The 11,288-nt window shown below is 41.0% G+C and overlaps 1 protein-coding gene across 1 annotated transcript; it reads left to right on the top strand.

Annotated features, from left to right (window-relative positions):
- Positions 1-5,288: 5,288 nt before the first annotated feature.
- Positions 5,289-9,424, top strand: or6at1 (odorant receptor, family 6, subfamily AT, member 1). Its single transcript, XM_078286673.1, has 5 exons — positions 5,289-5,298; positions 5,668-5,751; positions 6,162-6,349; positions 7,476-8,138; positions 9,260-9,424. Exons 1-5 carry the CDS (start codon positions 5,289-5,291, stop codon positions 9,422-9,424), a joined length of 1,110 nt encoding a protein of 369 aa, XP_078142799.1.
- The last annotated feature ends 1,864 nt before the right edge of the window (positions 9,425-11,288 follow it).

Raw genomic sequence — 11,288 nt, 5'->3', positions numbered from 1 at the left:
CGGGGTGAAAACATAACCCCCGTCCAACTTCGGCGAAGGTAAAAATTGATTCTAGCCCTTACAGTTTAGGAGTTCTTGACCAAAATGTAAAGTTGCTTGTTACAGCATCACCATTTGGCTGATCAGTGTAATTTTTGGTGCCTGAGTAGTGGGGGAGATTTGAAATGTATCCACCAAATTTTGTTGCTCTAGGCCTTAAGGTCTCTGAGGTATAGATCGTTTTAGGGCAGAAAAAGAAGATGAAGAAGAAGAAGAATCTTAACATAAACATTAGGGTTTCAGCTCTGCGGACTGAATCCCCTAAAAACAGGTTATATTATACCTTATCAGTCTGTAACCCTGTGTATTCATGCCAAAATCCCCTGTTTGCCTGAAATTGTTTTTGGACGTATACAATGTGGGTTTGTCATATCGGTGCGACCAGCGGTGAGCTGGGTTGTGGCTAGCACAGGAAACTCATAGCAACAACAAGCAGTAAGAAATGACAAAAAACACACAAAAAAAAGCGGAGCTAAAGATGCAGCAGACAAGGCCCGTTCAAAAACAACAACTTTTTTTTAAATTGCAGATTGGCTGTGTTCCCCGTCTGCTTCTTCAACACCTGTGGAGGTTTCACAGATGCTAAGGCTTTGCTTCAGCTTCAGACTAGATGACAGCTCATCAAGATGTGTGTGTTGGGGCAGAAACTTGACAAACTGTGGGGGAGGAGGGCGGGACTGACAATACACTTCCTGTCTCAAGACTAAAAGTTGCATATTGCAGCTTTTGTTTCAAATGTTTATATTGTGAAGCATCATCTTTCATACAGAAAAGGAATGACATTCCACATGCTTCTTTGATATAAACAAAGCAACAAACAATACAAACCTCAGGCACCTAACATACATTCATAACAGACGTACCGTAAAACCTCAATTAATAGCTCGGGCTTTTATTTGCTTCAAACACTGAACTCAACCGGCCTATATTTGGGACAGGCGTCTATATGGGACAGGCCTTTAATTCCTAAAACTCTTGCTCAGCAAAGATGGGAAATACTATCAAATTGTTTATTTACTGTTAAACCAGTATGAATATTACTTGTAGAAAATTTAGGCTATCGAATAACATATCAATTACGAATCATTCATTTGATCTCGCTCCGAGAGACAGCGCATCTAGGCAACCTCATGCACTGAGAGAGAGAAAGAGAGAGCGAGAGAGAGAGAGAGAGAGAGAGAGAGACTACCTTAGAAAGCCCTTTTACCGTCTTCCTCGGACAGACGTTGAAGTTTAACTTTATTTTTTCGCCATTCTCTCTCTTGGGATCAACGGAGAAATGTCTTGCTGCTTGTTCAGCAAATTTGACAACTGACAGCTTGAATTTCAGGTTGTACTTTTTTCTCTGTGTCGCCATGGCGATCAGCAAATGTGACTGACGTTTGAATGCAAGTAAAAAAAATAAACTGGCAACCGGCTTCTAACTGAGACCGGCCTTTATTTGTCAAAACGTGTAGCCACAGCCGGCCAGTAAAAGGGACCGGCGTCTAATTGGGACTCGGCTTTTAATTGAAGTTTTACGGTATACCCAGAGTACAACATTAATTACAACAAAAGAAACCTCAAATAAAGATATATTCATCCATACAACCATAGACAAAAAAAAAATCTGCCCACTCTCCATATCGGTCTCCCACCCTAAACTCCCCATACCACCCAACCCTCCCTCCTTCCCCAGGAGTGACAATCAAAACAATTAAATGTATGTTTAATTGCTTTCCCTTTAAAGATGAGAGATCAGACGTTGCCAAATATCTAATCTAATTCTCTCCAAATGAAGAGCGTCCGTCAATTCTGTCAACCAAAGCTTTATTGAGGGCACTTCTTTCCTTTTCCAAAATAGCAGAATAAGCTTTTTTGCAGTAACCAGACCAAAGGCTAAGAGACGCTGTTGTGCCGCTTTTAATTTCCTTAGATCTTCAGATATACCTAGAATTATTAATATCGGGTCTGGTTCAAGCTGTATATCAAATATTTTAGAAAAAAATCTAAATATTTCAATCCAATACTCCTGTACTTTGGAGACCTCCGGAAATATTTTATTGAATTTTACCCTTGAGTAATGTAGTCTATGCAGGTCAGGACTTTAAATTGTGTTAAGCAGTGTCTTGCATTAATTTAACACCTATGAATATATTCCAGACTCTCATCCCAGATATCATCTGGTATCTAGACACCTAATTCGTTTTCCCATTTTGCTTTTATGTTATTTATAGCTGGATGACAGATGTCTTGTAGCATATCATAAAGATGAGATATTATATGGTCTGATCCTACAATCAGTTTTAAGCAACGATCCAGATTATCTGGCCTTACGTTCTCAAAGTTGGGAAGATGTACTCTATTTCTAATCTGAAGGTTTCTAAATAATTTTTTTTTCCCCAAATGTTCTGTACCCCCAAGTCTCTCCAACTATCAAAAATCCCATCCAGAGTGGAGGGAGTAAAAGAGGGGTTTGATGATATGGGTAACAAGAAGGACACTGCCTTGCCTTCCAAATCTGAACTGTATTATGAATGATGGGACTGTATTTATATGTTTACCTCTTGTCCACTCATTGATGTGCTGTGACATCATTCACGCTTTTCTTCTTCAGCTGATCAACACAACAGACGTCCGACAGATAAAACACATCATGTCAGACCACTAGAAATTGCAAAACGTAACTTAAAATGTAAATAGATTACTTTATAATCCATGATTCACTCATAGAAGACTGTCACTGCCATCTTCCCTCAGTATAAAGACTTAGAGCCGTCAACTTGACAAAACTGGCAAACTACAGAGTTCTTCTCAGCTCCGATGTATTAGTCCGTTAACTTTGGATAAACTCAGAATCAGTAATGTTATGTAAGATAATCCGGCCAAATATATCAGTATAAGATGCACTGTAGCGTGAATGCAGCTTTACTAACGTTGGCTAGCTCCCTAGCTAACCTAGCTACCTGAGACCAAATATCTCAAGTAATCCGAAATAAGCTCTAAGTCTCAGCTGATCTTCAGTAACAGTTCTTGGTGTTCCACTGACGAGTTGGAAATGTCCCATGCAAGTCATATTAACACTGATTTAGTTATTTATAGTCACTTTATTAAGTTACAGCAACAGTATTACTCTCTCTTCAGTACGACTGAACGGCAGCGTATTGACCGGAACAACTGGTAAAGCAAAGCATTATGGGAAGGGCTAGAATCCTCTATAATCAAAATCATCACACACCCCTGCATGTGTTTTGTAGTCTAACCTCTTTGGGGTGTTGCAGCACAACACTGATCTGCCTTCAAGGGCTGATTTCACTCTGCTGAGTCAGCGCCAAAGATTTTGTCACTCTTATTTTACTGTGAAGAATCTTAAACTAGTGACTCAGACGAACCAACAAGTTCCAAACTTTGCTCATGTGTTCAGGTAATTTACGTCAGGTAACACAGGTAATACACCTCCGACCACACACAAACATGCACAGTGCCCATGCACACACACACAAGCAAGCAATTAAAGTCAAATATGAGTTTCTATAATGAATCACCTTTAATGAGGTGGCCCAACAGGAATGAGAGGCAAATGGTTGGTACCTTGGTGATAGAGGCAATTATTTTTTTTCATCTATTAAATCCAGACGCACACTAATTGTCACTAACTTAAAAAAATGAGTCCCTTTGGCCTCTGTTACCATCCTGTGTACAATTTACATTTATTAGTGCAAAGGATCTGATGTAACTTCGTCCTTTATGGTTGCTTCACAACACATTGTAATTAGAAAAAGGGTTGGTTTGTCCTGAAAAGGCTAAATGTCTATTTAAGATGATGCTCTACCTATTTTTTGGCTTGAGGTAACCAGCAAAAACTGACTGAGCGCTGCAAGGTCCGGTTTACACACTCGGGTAAGATGATTCATAATTTTGTTAACATGTCCAGATATTTGCAATGCAAAAAATGCAAACTTGAAGCAGCATTGGGCTATGTTGCATGCAGAGATAAAGCTTCAAGTCAAATCTTATCTTTTTTTTATCATTATCTTTTTGAATTGTATTTTTCATTGTATTATAAATGTAACTTTTTCACAACAAAATGACCTGTTTAATGAGACACTGAAGCCATTTCTTAAAACTATAAGACAACTGATTCCAATGTCTCAAAGTGAGCTTGATCATTCTGCATACAAGATAAAGTCACTTAAGCTTTTCATTTCTGCAGTGTGATGATTCTACAACTTGTCTGTTGACAGGAGATCTGTCTGTCTGTATACATCTGTCTGTCTGTATACATCTGTCTGTCTGTATACATCCGTCTGTCTGTATACATCCGTCTGTCTGTATACATCTGTCTGTCTGTATACATCTGTCTGTCTGTATATATCTGTCTGTCTGCTGAGAGGAGATGGACCTCATGCCATTTGAAATTTCACCTGAAAACCCCAGAGGTGTGTGACTGTTTATGTACTTTTCCTTTTGCATTAGTGTTTGTGTGTATTGCTTTGAAAAGTTTTTTGATAATGTACTGTGTAAATTTGACAGTACCATATATTACAGATGTACCAGATATATTTTTTCCAACTACTGAGAAGGAGATCAGACTGAATTTATTTATTTATTCAGAAAGAAGAAGTCTGGAATTAAAGTTTCACTGTCTGTGTCTGTGCAGGGGACTTGTATCTTGTAATTCAAACATACTCAGCTCAACTAATCCACATCTATCTTAACAAATTAATCTAGCATTGGGTCTTACAATTTTATTTTTCATAAAATAAATGATAAAGATGAATGAATTTTATTTGTAGAGCACCTTTCATACAAGGACAGTAGCTCAAAGTGCTTTACAGGATGGCAAAAGAAAACAGATAAAAGTGACATAGTATCCAGTCAATGTATTGAAGAAAAAAAAAAAAAAATGAAATGAAAATGGGGTGAGATCATTTAATTGTTTTTCAATGTATTTTCTTCATTCAAGTGGCAATATCTTAAAATAAGCCAAAGTACTTAATTCTAGTTGATTTGCATCACAACTTCTACTTATTTTCATTGTTTCAACTGTGGAGAAGTTTGCTTGGGAAGTCACAGTTACCAATATTGTTTGATTTTGTGAAATCTCCGTGACACTAAATGTTCCTTCTGTGGCTTTGTACCATGGTACACACACACACACACACACACACACACACACACACACGCACATATACAAATACTGTTGTTTTACTTGTGAGGTCATTGCAATGTCTTCCTTGTGACCCTTAACCCTAATTTTAACTCTGGCTATGTCGAACGGTAACTCTAACTTTATCAAACTACAAGTGTAACGCTAACTGTAAACTTGTAAACGTCTCCGCTACCCAATGAGGTTCAGGAAATCAGGAAATCTCTCAAGTGACAGATTTTCTACTCTAGTGAGGACATTTGAAAGGTTTCATTCCAAAATGCCATATATCCACTGCCTGGTCCTAACCCGCCCCTCAGACTCTTTGACTCATCTTTCCACCTGCGTTAACCTGCGACTTGGCCAACTGGATTGTAATTAGATTATCCCTTAACCACATAAAAGTCCAGGTGTATGAATTGTAATCTGATCGCCCAAACCAGCATGTGGCCTCATTAACAACAAAGTGTGAGTGCAGCGTGTCTCCGGTCCACATATAGTGAGCGACGCTGGAAATGAACTTTTGCGCACAGACCCAACCAGGAAGCACAAGCACACCGAACAGGAAGCAGGCAGCTCAGACGGTAACACAAAACCAAACGTGGACCGTCAGGACACCGGTGGATAGGGAACAACAGAGACGAGCTGTCCGTTTTAAAGGATGGGAATATTACGAGAAGAAGTGACGAGCGTGACAATCTGGTCGGGGAAAGAGAAGGTGTATATAAATATAATCCAGCTACATCAGATCTAGACAGTCCAGATACAAGACACATGTTAATGCAGGTGGAAAGAGTCTGGGGATTTGAGGATTGAGGAGGCAGGTGTTGTTGTGATTGGAGCGTTTTCTTTCTGATTCGAGAGAGAGAACTCTACAAGACACAACCTACTCCATAGCTTGCTCCGCATGATACCAAAAACACAGATCAGACACAATTCATAATGACATAATGAATTTCCACCGTTGCCTCTCTCACTTTACCTGTATCTCTAGATTCACACCTGTCCTGGTCGGCCAATCACAGAGCCAGCGCCGTTAACAGCACCCAGCAACCCGATGGCGTCGCCTTCTTCATCATTCAGGGCCTGGCCAACCTGGGGGAGGAGAAGATGATTCTGTTCGTCATCCTCCTGTTGGCTTACGTTGTCATCCTAGGCGGAAACAGCATGATCATCTTTACGGTACATACAAACCGTCTATCAATCTATCTGTCTATTGATCTATATGTTTGACTCTGCCTGTCGTCCTGTCTCTCCACCAATGTACCTATATTTCTAGGAAGTGTTATATGTCAGTGTCTGAATGTTGAGCAGTGCAGGTCAGATGTAGAGAAGTACTTCTTTAACTGAACCTGTGTCAGTGAGTCTGGATGCCATGGCATGACCAAACCATTCAATCTGCTTAGTTCAACATTTCAAACACACAGATGATTAGATCCTCTAAAACACTGTTATTTGTAATTAAACCTAGACTTCTTATCCTAGAGCTGGCCCTATGAACATTATTGAGTGCCCCAATTACTCCAATTAATAGTGACACTGGGAGTAATCAGCTTAGGGCAATATTTCCATTACAATGTTTAGGCCTGAACATTTAGTAAGGCGATTTCTCTACACGGTTCACATACATTTATTAAAAAAAAAATCAGTCTATTGCTTGTCACTACGCTATCAAACTTTGTTTTCTCATGATCACAATTGAATTATTTCATCATGAGATAAAAGTGTTTTTCTCAAGATCACAACTTAAGTAAGGTTATTGATTGTGGTTGCAATTCAGCCATGTGTGTCATACATATTGATTAAAGTGATTACAGTGTTAGACATTGATCAACCGTGATCTCTCTTTCTAACACTGTCAATTCCACTTGACAGTCTTTCTATAAATTGGCGATACTGTCAATACTGCTTACTGGGCAAACTCAGCAAAATAATTAATTTGTTGAGATAATGAGATAGTTAAGTTTGATCTCAAGGTAACAATATAAAAAATTTTAGCTCTCTGCATTCATACTGCACTGCACCATGTTGTATGTTTTATCCAGGTTACTGCATCTGGTGACCGACGTGAAGTTTGAAAAAGCCGATAGAAATCTGACTAAGGTGTCTACAAGCCCCAATAAATGGAAAGACTTAGCAAAAACCTATCCGTGTTAACCGAGTTATGCTTATCATGACTTACTCCGATTCAGGTGACCAGATAAAGGCGTATTATTGCCTTAATCGGGTTAAGATCGAATTATCAGTGTGCATGTAAACGTACTCATCGTCTCATCCTTCTTCTCAAGAGTTGTGTTTCCACATACAGGTGTGGACTGATCCGAAGCTCAGCTCTCCCATGTACTTCTTCCTCCACAACCTGTCCTTTGTGGACATGGTCTACACTACAGTCACCGTCCCCAACATGCTGTCTGGCTTTCTGACGGACACTAAGACCATCTCCGTACCAGGATGCTTCCTCCAGATGTACTTCTTCATTCAGCTGGCTGTTACGGGCCGCGGCATCCTGACCGTCATGGCGTATGACCGCTACGTGGCCATCTGCAACCCGCTGCGCTACACCGCCATCATGACCCGGCCCGTCCGCCTGCTTCTCGTCACGGGAGCCTGGGTCTTCGGCGGTTTCTGCACGCTCCCGGCCACCGGCATGGCGTGGCGGCGGCCGTACTGCGGCCCTAACGTGGTGCGCCACGGCTGGTGCGACCCGTCGTCCGTGAGGCGGCTGGTGTGTGCCGACACCAGGGCGGACAGCATTGTGTCTCTGTCCTTCGCTCTGGTGGCGCTGCTGACCACGGGAGTTCTCATCCTCGGCTCCTACGTTCTGATCGGCGTTTCGATATCGAGGATGGGTGCGGCTCAGAGGCTTAAGGCCTTCGGTACATGTGCCGCCCACCTGACTGTGGTGTCGATCTCTTACGGCTCGGCCTCCTTTGTATACATCTCCTACCGTGTGGGCAACCTTCGTCCAGAGGTATGTGACCGACGCTCACGGTCCTCCTTCAATGTTACTTTCACATACAATACCTCTCTTGATTGTCATTAATGGTCAACCACTAAAACTGGACACTCTGACCTGTATTCAGCACCAGTCTTTCACTTTCATTTTGAAAAATAGTAAAATTTCTACAAAATGTTACTTCTCGCACATCTACAAATTAGGAAAGGTCGATCAGGCCAGGATTTTATTCTGTATCACATGCTGCAATGTGAGGCATCACTTATCTACCACATCTTACACTAGAAAGGCCGTGAGCTGATGTGACGTAACTGTACGTTTCTCAAACATTGGAAATCCTACTCTCATCCTTCCATGACTTTTCCCAAATATTTGGGCTTCAAAGGCCTGCGTTTTCAGAATTCAGAATAATATCTTTTTTTTAAAGTTGGAAAGTAAGAAGAAAGGAAAGTTTTTGCAATTTTATATTTACAGGTCATTGGTACCCATGTGTGATCATCTCTCCCTCTCCACTGCTATTCACTTGAATGGTACATATGAGTACTAACTAGGGCTGTGCAAAAAAATCAATACAGCTGAGTATTGCAATATTTTTTTCCACGATACTGTATCGATTTTCCAGCCCCTCGTATCGATACATTAAAAAAAAATTATTCATGTTTTAAACGGATTTAAAATGTCCTTAAATTTCCCTCAAATCCCTTTGAATTAAATAGTTTTGACTCAATTTGTCCGCTGAGTTATCAATATAATGTGATGTACATATTAGACTACCCAGGTGGTACACAGCAAGTTGTATTTTCAGCTCTATTTTAAATTTTCAGTAAATTATGTAGAGTATTGCAATGTATCATGATACAATCGTATCATGAGGTCCTTGCCAATACCCAGCCTTAGTACTAACATACCTTTAGAACAATAGTGCAGTGTATATCAGACCCCTGATACAGGCTTTAAATGCCTCTCATCTAATGCAGGCAGAGGTCTCAATTTTTACTGTCATACACATCAGTTTAACCCTTTAGCTAATGAGGAAGTTCCCTGGTGTGAATCTGTGAAACTCCATTGTGAAGCAGGGAATTGGGGCAAAAAACACAATTATTCTCAGTCAATCCTTTTTTGTTGTTTTTCTGTAGGTGCGCATCATCGTGTCTGTGCTGTACTCTGCCCTGACTCCTTTCCTGAACCCCATGATCTACAGTCTGAAGAACAAGGAGCTGAGACAGTCCATCAGAGGGACTTTCTGCAGGTACAGATCCACTGCTGTCTCACCCAGGAAACAAGTCAGCGCAGAGGCCTGACCGCAAATAAATAACCAGCCGCTCTGCTCATCTGTGCTTCCCTTTATTACAGCCGATTCTTTGTTAAAGGAAAGCGACACAGGGAAGGTTAACAGACATAAACACGCTCAACCATGCCCACGACAGCCTGGATTATACAAGAGGAGGGTATTTCACAAAGCAGGATTAGAAAGTTAGCCAGAGAACTGTGAAAAATATTCTGATATATCCTGGTGATAATGATTTAAGTCTGTAAAAAAAAAAACACATAAATAATAGGTTTAGCAATACGTTTCTGTTATGCATCAATTTCAGAGGAGTTCACAACCAAATTTCAGAAGATAGCCTAGTTCATAACATTTGTTTCTGGAGAATTTGATTAATCCTGCTTTGAAAAAATACCCCCCCATACACTGAGCACTAGACAACCTCTAGTCTAAACCAATGGCATTATGTCCGGGTATGGCTAGTTTTAAAAAGGGGCGTGGCCAACTGAAGGAGAAGAGGAAAGAAAAACTACTTAGCACAGCTAGCTAACTTAGCAGGACTAGCCAAGCGATACTTTGCAAGGAGACCAAAAAACAGTAAATAAAAAGAGAAAAAAGAACCGAACATGTCTGTCCCTTGCCCAGTGACCGATTGCAACAAAAAAGTGATTGTCTTACACAAAATATAGCCAGAAATTAGGCAATACAACAGCTTATTATTGCCAGTGTTTGCTTTGTGTCATTTTCCCTGTTGGAAAAAAAAAACGCCTAGACGAGCAAAAGCTGATTGGTGGTCTAAGCTGTTTGTTGCTGGTCTCAGCTGGGCAGAGATGGTTTGATGCTAGTTAAGATGGTAAATGAGAAGACTGATGCTGGAACAGCTACGACCGGCATTAAAGTGCCCAAAATATATGCTAAGTTATGCTAAACCAGCATTCATTGTCAGAGCACGCCCAGCATGAGGCCACCAGCATTTTCAGCAGGGTTGTCAAGCAGTTTGGCGAGTTGAAGGGACTTACTTGCTAGTCATTTGTCCTCGTGTTCCAGCTGGTGTCTCTCTCTTTCACCAGTTTATCCTGTTGGTTGTGCAGAGGAAAGTTTAAATAAAATGTAATTAAAATGCTGCTGTCCATGTGAGCATCGAACACACAACGATCCCTGCTCTACAATGTCAGCCATGGATTCAAGCAAAAACTCTTACAGTCCCATTCGTTGCAGCATACTGTGGGCATGGCTGTGTAATATCGGCACATCCACCACTAGTCACTGTAGTTAGTTAGCTAGTTAGTTAGCTACTTAGTTAGCCTGAGCCCTTCCTCCCGTCTGTCCGGCCCAGTGAGGACCAGCAGCTCCTTCTTGCCTCCTTTGCAGGGTTCGAATTGAGTCCCAAGTCTTGGGGAATCCCACCCAGAAAAGGGGTGGGGTGGTAGGAGTAGGGTTTGTCTGTCATGAAACACTGAATTTGATGACTTATGAAGGAGATTATCTGAGGCTACAGGCGCAACAATAATGATATTCATTTATGGTACTTATTTATCGGTATATTATTTGTTTAAGCCAATTTGGAACCAACTTGCCCCTAACCCGCCACAGCACTGTACAGGACTGATGTGGCGGCTGCTCCTGCTGCCTGTGGTCATGTAAAAGTTGAAAATCACAAATCCCAGAAACCACAAAACTTACAATTACATTACAATTAAAAAGTCTCTCATGAGAAGCCTCTTGTTCTCTTCTTCCCCTCTCTTTCCATCCATTTCTTAAGACAGTTATGTGTCTCTACAGCTAGCCCTGCTGGGACTGGCTCCACACGGTGCAGCGCGGCGGTGCTGCTCTGATATTACAGAGTCCTCCCATTAAAAACTGCTCTGAAAACATTCTTTGCGGCACTTTGACTTCAT

Source organism: Centroberyx gerrardi, chromosome 11, assembly GCF_048128805.1.
Source record: "Centroberyx gerrardi isolate f3 chromosome 11, fCenGer3.hap1.cur.20231027, whole genome shotgun sequence".
In the NCBI taxonomy this organism is placed as follows: Eukaryota; Metazoa; Chordata; class Actinopteri; order Beryciformes; family Berycidae; genus Centroberyx; species Centroberyx gerrardi.
The sequence above is the reverse complement of the archived record's forward strand: the minus strand, read 5'-3'. Positions and strand labels throughout refer to the sequence as shown.

Excerpts from the sequence above, each read along its gene's own strand:
- or6at1 (XM_078286673.1), top strand. Across the intron at positions 5,752-6,161 it reads GGAAGCAGGCAGCTCAGACG|ATTCACACCTGTCCTGGTCG; the intron begins GTAACACAAAAC and ends CTGTATCTCTAG. Across the intron at positions 6,350-7,475 it reads ACAGCATGATCATCTTTACG|GTGTGGACTGATCCGAAGCT; the intron begins GTACATACAAAC and ends TTCCACATACAG.